At 41.5% G+C, this 17,617-nt stretch overlaps 1 protein-coding gene across 1 annotated transcript in view; it reads left to right on the top strand.

Annotated features, from left to right (window-relative positions):
• The window catches only part of LOC126251949 (aminopeptidase N-like), a 278,934-nt gene that overhangs the window by 214,374 nt on the left and 46,943 nt on the right, over positions 1-17,617 (top strand). Inside the window, exon 16 of the mRNA XM_049952717.1 lies at positions 11,055-11,192. Coding sequence (XP_049808674.1) covers positions 11,055-11,192 — 138 coding nt within the window. The remainder of the gene's footprint in view (positions 1-11,054; positions 11,193-17,617) is intronic.

The raw sequence follows: 17,617 nt of genomic DNA, 5'->3' as shown, positions 1-17,617 counted from the left end.
TGAAAAGAGAAGTGTACACATAAAGATGTACCTGGTTGTTCAATATTCACACTAGACAGTGTGCCATATTGTTTGTGTACATGTGAGGTATGTCTTAGTGTTATAGCTGAGATTTCTTTTTTAGCAGTTAGAGGATAATGGTATATGCAATATGACAGTGTGGGAGAGACAAACTTAGTATGCGAGAAGAAGTAGGTGAAAATGCCTTCCTGAATCACACTACCCTCCCACAAGATGAAACAATGTAGCTGCTGACAGTACTAAAAGTGAGACAAAGAAAACTGTGAAAATGAGAACTTTAGAGAAGGCAGACAGAAAATGTGAATACGATGCAAAGGATAAAGTGATACATGAATGGAGGTGGAAATGTGAAATGTAAATAATTGTAAATAACTAGTGTCTGACTTGCACCAAAATACAAGTGTGAATTTGCTTCACAGAAGAGAAGAGGAAATTAAAGCTATTGGGAAACTTGAAGTAGAAGTCAGAGTCCAGAACTGCAGCAAGACCACAGCAAGACAGCATGTGCTGATCATTGAACTGTGTAATCAGCTCCTCTGTTTTAAGACCATGAGTGTTGGACCCAGGCCATAGCCAGACATCATTTAATCAACACAGCTTGGCTGACCTACTGCTGATTACACCATACTTTCTAGACATTGATACCCTCCAGATGCTTTTATGTGAAACAGAAACACCATTATCACTGTGGAATCAACGGGCATAACCTGTACTCAGCCAAGCTGCATGAGCTCATCATCGTTCAGCCAGTTGGGTAGTAAGTAATGCCCAGTCTGAGTCTGTCAGGTCCACTCCCATAACTCTGCCACTGCTGGAATGTAAACAAGGGAGCTCCACCTGCCTGCTGCCCACCAGTGCAGCCAAAGTTGTGCCAGCTAACCACCACTGCTCTCTGTTGGTCCACAGGTCAACCTTGACCAACACCATCGCCATGCCACCAGAAATGCCATGGCCTGCTGCAATGACAGAAGATACTGCCTTGCTCAACAATGCAGCTGTGTGAAGTCTTGTGCAGCATCTGCATCGCCATTGCTGAGTCAGTGCACCAGGTCAATGCTCCACTGAGAATGCAGCCCACCTGTCTCACCACTGATAGTGTCTTAAGCCTGCCACACAGAGCAGAATATTACATGAAGAAGCAAATGCACTTGAATTACTGCACTAGCTAGACAGAATAATTAAAGACTTGTTAATGTTCATGGAAGAATCGATCTTCCATGAAGAATCGATCTGATTGAATACAGGAGTGTGTGTGTATGTACCTACCACTGGTCTGTCTGCTGCTTCCCCCAGGTGTATCCCTTGTCTCACAAATCACATCCTGACCTTGCCACACACACAGAAAGACTTGAGCCCACCCTGGCAAGCTAGAACTGCTCATGTTTAACTCCAATTTTCCACAGCTACCCAAGTCCCACTACAAAAGGAAGAGCACTGAATTTTTCGAAGTCACTTCTTTAGTCCCATTTCTTATCCCTCTCATGTGTATGCCTCTGTTTAATTTTAACCTCATTTATTTTAGGAAAAATATGTGACTCGAATTGCTGAAAGAAAATGTTTTAGAAATATCAGCCATTGGAAAATAGAGGCTGGAATAATGACAATTTATGAATAGAACAGACTGCTAGTCACTAGAGAAACTCTCCATCACACCCAGCTCAGATTTAGTGGTAAAATGGCCGAGCGGATAGCCCTTCAGAAACTGAACACAGAAGTGGATAGCCCTTCAGAAACTGAACACAGATCAAGCATGAAAACAGGAAGAAGGTGTACTGAACTGTGAAAAAAAAAAGCAAAATAAAAACAGTGAATGGTCCAAGCTTCACAAGTCCAATATCAAGAGAAATTAAACAGCCATGGTGACATGGTTAAGTGGTCACGATGTTGGACTGTAAACCAGACTAGCCATGTTTGAAACTCCCTCATGCCATTTATTTATTTATTTGTTTTCACATCATTATGAACTGTCCAACTTGTCACTGAAATGTTTGTTTTCCGTCTGCAGTCTTATCAGTTGTCATACTGTACATTGGTTATAGAATATGAGTCATGTGGTAAGAATACATTACTGTTGCAAGTAAATGTGATGAATAGTGAGTGCAGGTGAGATACTACTAGACTTCTCACAGAAATTGAAACAACAAATAAACAGATATGAACTATTGTACAACAAAGGAATTAAAGAGTAAACACTTCCAAAATGGAATGCAACTTTTAAAATGTTAAACACAAGTTTTGGCAGAGCATAGAGAAACTGTGTGATTGTGAAACTTGCATTTATTTGTTGCAGCTTATGTGATAAACTATTATGGTTTCTTCATTTCCTTGGGTGTTATGACACTCTCATATGAATACCTATATTGGGCAAGGAAGCATATCTCACTCACCAGGGATACAAATTAGGTTATCAATAACAGATTCCTATCATATGACACATTCACTGTGACTAATTCTGTATATGACATGCTAGATGTCCGATGGAGGATTCAGTTGATTTTTTGCTTTGTCATCAAACATTTGTGGTTCATATTCAAACGCCACTTCCTTTCTGCTGCTAATAGAGTAGTTGTGCAGAATCAACCATCATTATAGGTCCATACCTTACACCTCGCTGTTGCAAATGAATGTTTTTTTCTTTAAAAGGATGCCTTTTGGCTGAAAGCTCAGAAGTTTAGCTGTCTTTTCACTGCACCTCTCTGCAATTCAAAATCTCCTTTATATGATGAGTAGCAATCTATCCTTTTCATAATATTGTCACTATTCCATCTTGTAATTTCCGGTTTGATTTTGCCTAGTTGCTTTTCTTCTATCCTGCAACCCAGTGCTGTTTTCATTTGTCACAACTATCTAACACATAGCTTTACTGAGTGTCTGTCCTGTTCTTTCCTCTTCTTTCCTGTGTTTCATCTGTTGCTTTCCAAACTACATACACTCTGGCTTATGAGCCACACCATAACACCCATCTTGTCTGAACAACACACAGTATGTGACCAAACTGCTTGTTGGTACAACATCTGATGTCCCACATTATTCCTATCAATATAATTAATCATACAGCTTCAAATTGAGAACTGTTTTTCCCTCACTCTTACATATTATTGCATCCCCCAACCCCCGAATACCTTTCTGTGCCCCATGAATCTGCTGTACCCTGTACTACCAACTGCCTCTCCTGCTGTATTCCAACACTAACCTCACCTAATCCATTTACATCTGCTGTCCCCTCTCTTCACATATACCCATCCACTAATGTGTCTTTTTATTTACTGTTTTTTTATTTATTTGTCTCTTTGATCTCATTGTATTTTCAAATTGATTTTAGTTTGTTTTTGCCTTTCACTATTTGCGTTACTCCCAGGTTTCACTTTTTTCCTCCATACTTCATCTGCTCTGTCCTATTTGTAATTTTTCCCATGTATTTTTACAAGTTATTTGCACATATTTTTGCATACTTTGTGTTTCTTACATTTTTTCTATCCTACACTGGATCCTTGCTCAAACTATCTGTGCCCATACAGAAAAGTTCCCTTATCCCTAGCCAGAACCCAGTCCCACATACTGTTCTAACATTGTTGTCTAGCTCATGGAATCACCCCAACTGCAACCCTCCTTCCACAATGACCTTTATCTCTTCAAATTCTGCCAGTCCCTCATCAGCATAGTCCTGTAAAACCATGTAAAACTGTTCCAAAACTCATTGCAATACCTCCACTCTATCCATGAAGTTCTCCTGCTCTGCAAATCCAAATTCCTTTGTCTCACACCTACAGTGAAACTCTTGTCCTCCAGGAACTCAAGTGGCATGCACAATGCCAGCTCAGAAAGCTGTCCAACCTGTTCATCTCCTACTCCCACAGTGAATTATGACTATCCCCAACCTCTACAACAGTATCCAAGCCTCCTCCATATCCCCTCATAGCTGACAAACCCCACCTCACAGACCTACTACATTTACCACATCCTCAGAAACTCGCTCCCACCACCATACAGAAGCCAGAGCCTGAAGAGACCTGGAACACAGTCATTAGCCTTTCCTCCAAAAGCTTTAGTCCCGCATAAGTGCCCCACTCCCAAATTCAATCATACTGGGCTTGATAAAAGACCTTCTCTCCTTCTCCTGGTCTCTACAATAGAAATGCTTTTTTGGCATCTTCGTTGCCAAGCAGACTCAACCCAAAGCCAATGTTGTACCCTACCTGATTCAGTTCACTCCTCCAACCAACCGTGATCCACCCCCACTTGTAGTCATTTCACCCCCTTAACATTTCACAATTTCTTAACCTCAAACCTTGCCTCACCATCATTCCCCTAACTGTTCAACATGGGAAAAAAGGTGTCCAGACTCAGTGGCCCGAGGCAGTGGTCATGTGTTTGTCTGAGCTGTGTTCATATGTGTGTTTTCTACTTTAGAATAAGGCCTTTTGGCTGAAAGCTCAACTGTATAGAAGTCTTTTTGTTGTGCATGTCTGCTACCCAGCATCTCCCCTGCACGGCAAGTAGCAATATATCCTTTTCACAGGACTGTCAGGGTTCTAGAAATAGCTTCATTTTTCATTAGTATTGTCCATATTGTGCATCTCATCTCTCTCATGACCATAATTTTTTTTCTAGACACCATAGGAAGTCATTGGTAGTGTTCCTGTTAAACACTGTTTTCTTTAGGCAGATAATTTACTGTCGATAATTTATCAACATAGTCAATAAATTAGTGAAACTATTTGAGCCCAGGAACAAGTTTCCAATAGCTTTGTGCTATAATGTACGTTCCTTGCACATATCATTACAAAGTGAAATAATTCAAAGCTGAACACTAATAATATATGTGATCTCAGTCATTCTTATTGTGTTGGTCTAGTCTTCAGTCTGAAGACTGGTCTGATGCATCTCTCCATGGTTATTCTATCCTCTGCCCCAAATAACTACTGCAACCTGCATTCATTTGAAACTGTGTACTATATCCACCTCTTGGTCACCCTCTACAATTTTTACATTCACACTTTCCTCCAGCACTACAATGATGATTCCTTGATGTCCCAGAATGCATTCTCAGGCTGTGCAACAAACTTATTTTCTCCCAAATTCCATTCAGTGCCTCCTCAGTAGTTACATGATCTATCTGTCAAATCTTTAGCATTCCTTTGCTGCACCACATTTGAAAAGCTTCTTTTCTCTTTTTATCTGAACTATGTATCACCCACGTTTCACTTCCATACAGACTACACTCGAGACAAATACTTTCAGAAAAGTCTTCATAACACATAAATCTATGTAAGATGTTAACAATTTTCTCTTCTTCAGAAATGACTTTGTCATTGCCAGTTTTACTGTCCAAATAGCAAAACTCATGTACTAATTTTAGTATCTTGTTTCCTAATATAATTTTCACATCATCACTCAATTTAATTTGACTACAGACCATTACCCTTGTTTTCATTTTGTTGTATGTTCATATTATATCCTCCTTTGAAGACACTGTTCATTCCATTCAACTGCTCTTTCAAGTCCTTCACTTCTCTGACAGAATTAAAATGTCATTGGCAAACCACAAAGTCTTTATTTCTTCTCCCTGGACTTCAATTCTTTCTCCAAATGTCACTGAATAACACTGGGTGTAGGCTACACTCGTGTCTCACACATTTCCCAAGCAGTTCTTCCCCTTCATGCCTTTTTGATTAATGTAAGTGCTGTCTTGTTTCTGCATACACTGTAAATAACCTTTTTCTCTCTGTATTTTATCCCTGCTAGCTTCAGAATTTCAATGAGTGTATTCCAGTCAACATTGTCAAAAGCTTTCTCTAAGTCAACAAATGCTGTAAACATAGGTTTGCCTTCCTTTAACCTTGCTTCTAAGTGAAGTTGTAGGGTCAGTGTTGCTGCACAAGTTCCTGTATTTATCTGAAATCCAAACCTACATTTCCCGAGATTGGCATTAACCAGTTCTGCATTCTTCTGTAAATAATTTTTGTCATTGTTTTGCAACTGTGATTTATGAAAATGATAGTCTGGTAATTTTCACACCTGCCAGCACTTGCCTTTTTTGGACTTGAAGTTATTATGTTCTTCTTATAATCAGATGGTATTTCCCAGGTCTCATATATCTTGCACACCAAGTGGAATGGTTTGTTCATGGCTAGCTCTCCCAAGAATGTCATCACTTCTTAGGGAATTTTGTTTACTGCAGGGGCCTTGTTTCAGATTAGGTCTTTCAGAACTCTGTCAAATTCTTCTCCATGTACCATATTTCCCATCTCATCTTCATCTATTTCCTCTTCCCATCCTATAATATGGCCTTCAAGAACATTTCCATTATACAGTCTCTCTATGTATTCCTCCCACTTTCCATTCTTTGCTTAGTTCTGCTCTTCCACCTGAGCTCTTGATATCTTTTCTCCACAGGCTTCTTTAATTTTCCCAAAGGTGGTATCTACCTTTCCCCTATTTGTCTGTGATTCCATAGCTTAACATTTGTCCTCTTGTCATTCCTGCTTAACCATTTTCTCTTTCTGTCAATGTTGTTTTTTGACATCTATATTTGGTTTCACCTGCTGTGATATCCAAGGATTTCTATGGGGTAATGTCATTTTATCTGTTTGATCCTATGCTGCCTTCATTATATTGTCTCTCAAAGCTACACATTCATGTTTTACTGTGTTCCTTCCCCATTTCAGTCAAGCGTTGCCTAATGCTACCTCTGAAACTCTCAAAACCTCTGGTTCTTTCAACATAGACAGGTTTCACTTCCTTAATTTGCTACCTTCTTGCTGTTTCTTCATATCTTATTCTGTATTCTCTGTCTCACCTTTATGTAATGTATCTGAAACATTCTTGTGTCTCCAGGTCTCTTTCACGCATAAAACCGTATTTCACAAGTCTTAAACGAAGTGTTAGCAATTATTAAATTATGGGCCATGCAAAATTCTACTAGACAGCTTCCTTTTTCATTCCTTTTCCTCAGTCCATATCCTCCTATTATTTTTCTTTCTCTTCCCTTTCCTACTATCTAATTACAGGTCCCTCATCACAATTAAATTTTCCTCTCCATTATCTGAATAATTCCTTTTACCACATCATACATTCTTTCAGTCTCTTCATCATCTACAGACCAAGTTGCCATATAAACTTAAACCACTGAGGTGGTAATTGGCTTTGAGCCCAACTTAGCTATGGTAATGTGTGCACTATGCTGTTCATAGTTGTTTACCAGCATTCCTATTTCCTTATTCCTCATTAGACCTTCTCCTCTATTACCCCTATTTGATTTTGTATCTATAAACCTGAACTCACATGAGCAGACACTCTGTTTGTCTGCCACTGAATTTCACTAATTACCACTACATCTAACCTGTCCAGTTCCTTTTTTAAATTTTTTAATCTACCTGCCTGATTAAAGGATCTGATATTTCATTCTCTGGCATGTAAAATTCCAGTTTTGTGTTTCCTGATGATGCCAACCCCCCTAGTAGTCCCTGCTCAGTGATCCAAATTGGTGACTAATAAACCTCTAGAGTATTTCACTCAAGAGGATGCCATCATCATGTAACCAGACAATAGAGCAGCACTCAAATGGAAATGGAACACCTACCACAAAGGAACCATGGAATGGTTCCATTCAAAAGCAATCACCACATGCTTTAAAGACATTTATCCCACTGGGAGATGAGATAGTCAATTTCTTCTTATAGAACATTGTTGGCCACTGATGGATCCAAAAGTCTATTTTACTTTTCCCTCACTCTTGTACTTCCTTCTCCAACTCAATGTGACATCTACACATGTCTTCCTACAGGTCACCAAAGATGTCGAAACCACAGAGTGAAGGATCCTCACATCATGGAAGATGTTGCTGCGTTTCTCAATCGAATTGCTGATGTGAAGCCTTTGTCTAATTGGCATGCAACAGGATGATTCCTGCTGGCAGCATTGTTTTTACTGACGTTTTGACTTCATGGCATGTCACAGTTTCAACAAAGTGTCTTCATAGCATGCATGTTGATTTTGGTTCCATGCTCAATGAACTTGATGAGCAGAGGGGTCCCTGCAGTCAAAGAAGAAGTTCATCATGACTTTGTCGGAATTTGTGTGAACAGATTTGGTTTCTTTGGCGGTGGAGATGTGAGATATTTACACTGTTACCTTGCCATTTTCCCTCAGGCTGTCAGAATGCTGTTGGACGGAGTCATCCTGTTGCACGCTAATGCCCACTCCACACTGCCAATTGGACAAAGACTATGCTTCAGTGTTTTGGTTGGGAAATGCTGCAACATCCTCCATACAGCCTGGATCTTTCACTGCATGATTCTCACATCTTTGGCAACCTGAAGAAAGACATGTGTGAATGTCAGTTTCAATTGGATGAGGAACTGCAAGAGTCAGTGTGATTCAGTAGCCAACTACATTCTATGAAACAGGAATTGATCACCTCTTCTCCTGGTAGGATAAATGTCTTAATGCATATGGTGATTATTTTTGAACAGAAACATTCCATGATCCTGTGAGGCTGCTGTTCAGTTTTCATTTGCCTTCCCCTCATAGTTCCCCTTTCTTTCAGCCATTTGCAGTACCAGCACAGCAATGCCATGTTGACTGATGTTATAAGACAAGATAAGTTGATCATACAGAGTGTTGTCTCTGCAACTATCAGAAAGGCTGCTGCCCCTCTTCAGGAACCATGTGTTTGTCTGTCCTCTCAACAGATACCCCTCCATCATGGTTGCACTTATGATTAGCTATACATATCAATGAGGCACACAAGCCACCTCAACATGGCAAGTACTTGGTTTATGGTTGAGTCTTATCAGACAGAAGAATCTTATCTTATCTTATTAACACTCTATTTTCTTGATGAAACATGTCCCAATGATTACCTTTGGTGTAATTACTAGCTTGTTAAGTTACAGACAAAGAGATTGATTTACCAATACTTTACTTCTGAAAGTGAAATGTCAGTCTGCTGACACAAAAACCACAAAGCAGACGAAATTAAACAATGGAAAAACCAGGCTGGAATGTAACAATATTAGAGAAGGAAAGTTGCTACTCACCATATAGCAGAGATGCTGAGTCACGATAGGAACAACAAAAAGATTGACACAATATAGGTTTCGGCCGCTGGCCGCTGTGGCCGAGCGCTTCTAGGCGCTTCAGTCCAGAACCGCACTGCTGCTACGGTTGCAGGTTCGAATCCTGTCTTGGGCATGGATGTGTGTGATGTCCTTAGGTTAGTTAGGTTTAAGTAGTTCTGAGTCTAGGGGGCTGATGACCTCAGATGTTAAGTCCCATAGTGCTTAGAGCCATTTGAACCATTTTAGCTTTCGGCCATTAAGGCCTCTGTCAGCAATAAATACACATACAAACATGCACACACACACTGCAGTGTGGTTTCAGTTGTCTGAGACTGCAGATAAGTGTGCAAGTTGCGTTTGTGTGAATGTGTGCGTGTTCATGTTTGTATGTGTGACTATTGCTGGCAAAGGCCTTAATGGCCAAAAGCTATAACTGTGTGAATATTTTTGTTGTACCTATCGTGACTCAGCATCTCTCCTATATGGTGACTAGCAACTTTCCTTCTCTAATATTGTTACAAAGCAGAAGAATTCTGAGCTCTCAGGGGTTGAAAACACTGAAAAGTTGAAGCAGGTCACTCAGTTGCTGTCTCCTGCTGTACTACCTTGTGTTTCCAGATCCTTTAATGTGATTCAGCAGGCAAAGAGAAGAGCAATTCAATGTTCACTAACCTGACGGAATTACAACTAAAAAACTAGTTTTTGTATATGAAGCCATCACTCTCTTCCTTTACTTTTTTTAGTGCAGTGTGACAAGTTTTATCCATATAGGTGCATCTGCCAAATCTCAGTGATTTCCAAAGGATGTTCTGATAAGTATAACATATCAGTTGATATTCTGCTTTCCATTTTTATTTTCCTATACTACCATCATAATTTTTAATGCTGTTTTAATTGTAACTGTATTTTTCTTCGGCTCTACCTTTCATAAAAATTTGGCCTGTAAAAAGACTTTGTGGAACACTAGAGTCAATGAGGTTATACTGGAAAGTAATACCTCTGAATTTTAAATGTGAAAACTCTTAAAGCTTTTCAAATAAAATAAATGTTATTAACATTTTACACCTTTATTTTTCATGTATACATATTTATTTCTCATCATAGTCACCCTAGTGACAAATGCATTACTCCAAGCAAGAGACCAGTTCATTCACACCATCACTTTAGGATGTTTCGCTTTCTTGATGGAGACACATCCTAATGTTTGCTTTCAATGCTTCATGACTATCAAAGTAAAGCTGTCAAAGGTGTCCTTTAAGTTTTGGAAACAAGTGAAAATCAGCTGGGGAAAGTTGGGACCATATGGAGGCTGATCAATGACAGTGAACCCAAAGCAGTGGATGTTGCAGATGTTACAGCATTCATGTGTGGTCTGGCATTTTCATGGTGAAGGAGAGTGTTCTACATGTGTGGACATACTCTTCAAATTTGAAACTCCATTACAGCATGCTGCTTCTCATGCACTGACATAGTTACTTTACACACTGCAATGTTACACATCACAATATGGAGCTCTCTAGTGGCAGAGGACTGCAAGTATGTAGACATATAGAATAAAGATGTAAAATGTTAATAATTTTTGTTTTATTTAAAAAGCCTTAAGAGTTTTCATAGAAAAACTTTAGCAGCATTACTTTTCAGCACACCCTCATATTATCTTTAGAAGCCTTCAATTAGTTAACAAGTACATGTGTAGTTAGCATTAAATAGAAATTCTCTCAATATTAAAGCTTGTGCAGTGAATAGAAATTCATGATTTATTATGTCAAAACTAAGTATTAAATGAAGAAGTTTGCTATGTGTTGGCTCAAAATGAATTTTTTCTTGAAAACATTCTTGGTTCCCTTTCTTAATTGAATGCTTTCATCTACTTCACAAAGACTATAGTATATAGTTAAGGTATATAACTATAGTATATACAAAGCTGATATTTGCTTTGATAATTAGAAACTTTATCACCATTTTTTCCAGGGACTGTATTGTTTTGCAGTGGGGTGAGCATTACATTTGGGAGGAAACATTGGTTAAGATTCTTGGTCACAATGAAACTGATTTAGATGCACTGAAATATTTTGCTTCTTGTACCCAGCAAGAGGAGAGAATAGACAAGTAAGTATAACTGGCCATTAAAGGCCTCATGTACTCACTTCTTAATTATTAACGTAAAAACTTGTGCCTAGTCACCATACTACATTATTTTGAAGCATTCATTAGTCATGTATTGGGAACATAGTGTTAATTATATAGATGTTATATTATTGTTCACTGATAAAATACCTCTGACGTGACTATTTTCCAGCTGTTTCATTTTAAACAAAAAAGAATTCCAGCACCAGCATCAAATTAGACGAACAGCTAGCAACAAAAAATTTTAGGTAATATGAGGAAACAAAAAACTAAAGACCAGATCTTTAGGCATTATAAATCATTCAAAAAGACAGAGAAAAAGGCATTATAAATATTTAAAATGGCAATACAAAAAAATCTTACATTATACTTATTCATTTACTAGTGTGCACAATTCAGACAATAACACAATCAGCATAATTGTTAATATCATGCTGTATTGTATTTTTACAATAACTTTAAAGTGTTAAACCAAATGCTTAATGCATTTGACAAAAAATGAAAATGTTCCTTAAAAACCTATGCATTACAATGTTCTATCAGCTTATTGGTTTCATGACAACCAAATGCTTTCTTAAATTTTTCAGTCATGTTCGGTGTCCTGGCAGACAATGTATTTTTTTATCTGAGAAAATAACTGCTCAACAGCTACAGAAGCAGTTGACACAAGTATGAAAGACTGATCTATTATAGGGTCCATTTCTGCTACAACAGAACTGTCATCTTGTAGAGTTTTTGAGAAGTTTATCAACATCAGGATTTTTCGAAAGCACCATTTTACACTTTTCCTTCATAAAGAAACACCATTTCTCTGGCAAACTCTCTATTCTTTGTATTGCTTCATCCACAATTTTCACTGACTTTGTCAAAGGTTGCTCTCTTTCTTGAAGCTGGCAGATCCTTGTGGTAGGAAACTGAACTCAGCCACAGTGAAAATTGAGTCATTTATCACTTTCGAAGATTCTAGAAGTTTCTTTACTGCTACAATTAAAGAAGCTTTATCCTCCAGAGTGATGACCACATGCTATATGCCTAACAGAGAAATTTGAGGCTCATTAAACTACTGCTGCAATTCATAACCACTGTTTTGTTATAATAGGCTGAGGACACTTGGTAAAGGGAGACCAGAGCAAGTCAGTAATGATAAGGCATAACCAAGTTTAATGAATTTAGTTTTTGGAGATGGTTTGGTTTTTTTTGCACATGTTAACAAAATGTCCTGTTATTGTATTGTACCTAATAGTATAAATTTTTATTTTAATATAATCCAATTATTTCACCAATTTTATAAGTTAATGCAAAAGTGTCATCTTATCCCAGTACTGGGGCAAGATGACTTCATTCACAAGGAAAGACAGTATTACTGATAAAAGTTGAATTTATTTTTGTTACCATAAGTATAAGAAAGTAAATTAATTAATTAAACATTGCTATGTATTTTCTACTCAACAGTATTTAATGAAAGGATTATTCTATTGAAAATTAATAAAATGCTAGACCAACGTTTTTCACTAACAATTTTTTCCACATTCCACCTGTGTATGGTTTGCAAAACTCTATCCTCAGTTTTCTCATGAACGTTCAACACAGATTCATTATGTAGTGTCGGCAGACTTGCCAACACTACGCACACTAATTGAAAGAGGCGGCCAAGATGCACGCGCTAACTCACGAAGGATGGAGTGAGGTCTGAAACAGGAGACTTAATGAATCCTATAAAGAAAAGTACGTAGCTTCTGGACTACTTAACTTTTAATCCTTCCTTTGTATACATCGTTCTTGATGAGACATTTGGAGATTGTGGCGATACAAGTGAGACTCTTTAGATACAAGCTATCTAAGGCTAATGGCGCCTTGCTAGGTCGTAGACATGAACTTAGCTGAAGGCTATTCTACTGTCTCTCGGCAAATAAGAGCAAAGGCTTTGTCAGTATAGTCGCTAGCAACGTCGTCGTACAACTGGGGCGAGTGCTCGTACGTCTCTCGAGACCTGCTGTGTGGTGGCGCTCGGTCTGCGATCACCCAGTGGCGACACGCGGATCCGACATGTACTAATGGACCACAGCCGATTTAAGCTACCACCTAGCAAGTGTGGTGTCTGGCGGTGACACCACATTCCTCCCCCGCAAATCGGCGAACGGTCATGTTATAAGGCTTCCGCCCTCTGTGGGGAGGACCCCATGTTGACGTATGCGATGAGGTGGGGAGCCTTACAACAGGCGAGGCTGTGCCACCCGCACCCTGCCATTCGGTCCGAGGGGAGCTAGGAAACGCCTGAAAACCTAGTCCAGGGTGCACGTCAACATGCGGTCTATGCGCCCGTAATGAGACAGGAGGGGCCGAAGGGTCGACCTCCATTGCGTCGGGGCACCCGACGGGCGAAGACGACATCTGGTCCGAAGCGGGCAAGAGTTCCATGGCGGAGGACATCCGGTCACGGGAAGCGATCGGTGGCGCGTGACCCAGGGAGGCGCCATGCGGTGGCAGCGACGCGTCCACTGCGGGCGGCGCCGACGGGAGTACAGGCGGCGGCGGCGGCGGTGGCAGCAGCGCGTCGCCATGAGGCAAAATGGAAGGCAGCGTTGGTAACACCTGGGGATGAGGCGAGCCAGTAGATGGGTCCTCAGGGCGCTGACCTGACGGCACCGTCGCTGAAAGCAGACGGGGAGCGGCAGAACCCAGGCGACGACAGAGGCGCAGCTGATTGAGATGCCGACGCACCTCACCAGAGGCCCCCAAAACCAAATACATCGCACGGCCGAGGCAGCGAAGAATGCGCCCTGCGAGCCAACGCCGTGAACAGCGATAGTTGCGATAGAATACAACGTCGCCAGGAGCAAAAGCAGGAGTCTGCCGCTGCACATGAACCTGATGCGGCGGATGCAGCAAAGACATCAAGGTTCGATGAGGACGACCATGGAGCAACTCAGCCGGCAAGCGACCATCGCGGGGCTGAGAGCGATACGAAGACAAAAAGAGCAAGAACGCGTCCTCCCGAGAATGCGACTCTTTCAACTTCAACATCTGTGACTTGAAAGTCCGGACCAACCGTTCAGCGTAACCGTTTGACTGAGGCGAAAACGGCGCGGATGTCAGATGTTGAATACCATTGGCCTTGCAGAATGACTGAAATTCTGCGGACATGAATTGTGGGCCATTGTCGGAAACAATAGTCTGGGGAAGACCTTCAATGCAAAAAATAGCGGACAACGCTTGGATGGTGGCAGATGATGTCGTGGAAGACATCCGGACAACAAAAGGAAAATTACTGAAGGAATCCACCACAACCAACCATCGAGCATTCCAGAATGGACCAGCAAAATCGATGTGCAAGTGTTGCCAAGGGGAAGTGGCTGTCGGCCATGCAAAGAATTTCCGCGGCGGGGCGGATTGTTGTTCGGCACACGCCACGCAAGAAGAGCACATATTCGTAATCACAGCATCGATTCCGAACCAAGTACAATGCTGACGAGCAAGTTGTTTCGTGCGCACTATACCCCAATGTCCTTGGTGAAGAAGCCGTAAGACAGAGGACTGTAACGAACGTGGGACCACGACTCTGGATTGATCATTATCCGAACGCAACAACAAAACACCACGTCGTACAAAAAGTCTCTCCCTGTGAGCAAAAAATCGGCGAACCAGCGGATCCTCGATCCGTGACTTTGACAAGGGCCATTGCGTAGCAACAAAACGCAAAACGGTAGCAAGGACAGGGTCGGCAGCTGTGGCTGTAGCTACACGACGAAAATCAATCGGAAACGATTCGACCACGTCATCGGTTTCCGAATCAATGAACGTGCAAGCAAGTTCGGAGGCATCGAATGTTCTATCCTCAGCAACAGGCAAATGGGACAACGCATCGGCGTTTCCGTGCTTAGCAGTGGGCCGATACAAGATATCGTAGCGGTACTGCGAGAGGAAAATAGACCAGCGAATGAATTTCTGCGCTGTACGTGGAGGTACAGGCTTGGTCGGATGAAAAAGCGATGTCAAAGGTTTGTGGTCTGTGATGATGGTAAAGTGGTGACCATACAAGAAATCATGAAACTTTGTAACACCAAATACGAGAGCCAATGCTTCTTTCTCGATCTGTGAATAATTTCTTTGCGCAGACGAGAGCAATTTGGATACAAAGGCAATAGGGCGATCGTACGATCCATCTTTGTGCGCAAGAAGCACAGCACCGATCCCGAAATCCGATGCATCCACCATCAACAAAAGGGGTTTCTGGGGATCGAATGGCGTAAGGCAAGTAGTTGAAAGCAACGCCGATTTCAACCGGAGAAAGGCGCGTTCGCATTCCGTCGTCCAGACGAACGGAACACCTCTACGGTGTAAGCGATGAAGCGGAGCTGAAATGGAAGAGGCATGGGGAACATATTTATGGTAGTAATTAATTTTGCCCAACACACTCTGTAGCTGTTTCAAGTTCTGTGGCGAAGGTAACTCCTGTATGGCACGGAGGTGCTCTGGACTCGGATGTATGCCTTGTGCATTTATGACATGTCCCAGATATGGTAAGTCACGAGTAAAAAACACACATTTGTCCTTCCTCAAGCGAAGACCATTGTGTCGCAATACCTGAAATAATGTTCGTAGGTTGGCTAAATGTTCGGCTTCTGTCTTTCCGGAGATCACAATATTGTCCAGATAGTTCGCAGCAGTAGGGACCGACGCACAAACAGTTTGTAAATATTGCTGAAACAATGCAGGGGCGGATGCACACCCGAATGGCAGTCTTTTGAATCGGTACAATCCAAGACGCGTGTTAACCACCAAGACGCGCTGGGATTCTTCGTCCACTGGTATTTGCAAGTACGCATCTGCTAGGTCCAATTTCGAAAAGTATTTACCCGGGCACAGTTTATCAAAAAGATCTTCCGGGCGGGGCAAAGGAAAAGTTGCAGTCACAAGTTGTGGATTCACAGTTGCCTTGAAGTCCACGCAAAGTCTCAATTTTCCGGAAGGTTTTGGCAAAATTACTAAGGGTGAGGCCCAGAGAGAAGCCTGCACACGTTCAATTACACCTTGAGATTCTAAACCGTGTAATGTTCTTGCGACCTCATCACGCAATGCGTGGGGAACATTGCGCGCTCTGAAAAATTTCGGTTGCGCGTTCACTTTCAGTTCCAAATGTGCTTCATAGTTCTTAGCGCAACCAAGGCCCGGTGCAAAAATGTCTGCAAATTCTTCACAAAGACTAGAAACACTGGCGGAAGGCACAGTCTGATTCACTAATAGGACCTGATTTACTATAGACATATTAAACAATTGAAATAAATCTAAACCAAACAAGTTCACTGCAGAAGTAGAACGAAGAACGTAAAATGATACAAGTTTTGTCTGTCCCATGTATGTGGCAAGAAGGCTGCACTGTCCTAACACAGGTATACGCTGTCCAGAGTAACTATGTAACTTAACATTTGCGGCACGCAATGGCGGTTTGCCCAGTTGTTTGTACGTGTCGTGATTGAGCAATGAAACTGCAGCTCCGGTATCGACCTGGAATGGTATCACTTTGCCTTCAAAGTCCAAGTCTACAAAAAGTTTATTGTCCTGCTGACGACAAGAGCGACTTGCACGTGCAATTTGAACTGATACAGGTACAGAAGCACTTGCGACTTTACGGGAGTTTCGGCGACGTCGACGCACACTTTTTGTGGGACGAACACAGTCACTGTTAGATAAAGTGGCACTGGACGGGGTGGAATTAACGACATGAATGTCCATGGGCGAAGGTCCACGAGCCTGATCGTCCCTGGTTCGATTCCGGCGCGAAGCAAAGGGCCTGGAATGGTTTTGATTGTCTGATCTTAGCTTTTTCTGGCAAACACTTCGAACATGTCCTTTCTTATGACAGTAAAAACAAATAGCTTGGCGTGACGGGCAATTGTCACGCGAATGTCTAGTTGCACACCGCGGGCATGATTTTAGAACTGCATTGGCATGCGTACGCGGCACACGTGTTTGCGAGCTAGGCTGCAGCTGCGCTGACGTGCGCGAGGGCCGTTTAGCGTCCCGTGCTGCGCGCCCGGCAGGCCGGTCAATGCGACACACTGCTGGCGAAGTTTCAAATGATTCCTGAGCAAAGTCAAGTGTGTCTTGCCTATCCAATATGTCTATCACTTGTTGAAGGGAGGGATTAACTAGTTTCAAAATCTGTTCCCGTATGCGAACATCAGAAACGTTCCGTGCTATTGCATCACGCACCATAGTATCTGAATACGGAAGTCCACATTCACATGCAAAATCACAATCCCTAGTAAGTCCTTGCAATGTTGCAACCCACTCCCTATTAGTCTGACCGGCCGTACGTTTCATACGAAAGAACGTATACCTTTTTGCAACTACATTAACTGTTTCCTTGAAATAGGCATCTAAAGCAGACAAAATTTCTTCGTAGG

Source organism: Schistocerca nitens, chromosome 1 (genome assembly GCF_023898315.1).
Source record: "Schistocerca nitens isolate TAMUIC-IGC-003100 chromosome 1, iqSchNite1.1, whole genome shotgun sequence".
Classification (NCBI taxonomy): Eukaryota; Metazoa; Arthropoda; class Insecta; order Orthoptera; family Acrididae; genus Schistocerca; species Schistocerca nitens.
This window is presented reverse-complemented; position numbering and strand designations above follow the sequence as displayed.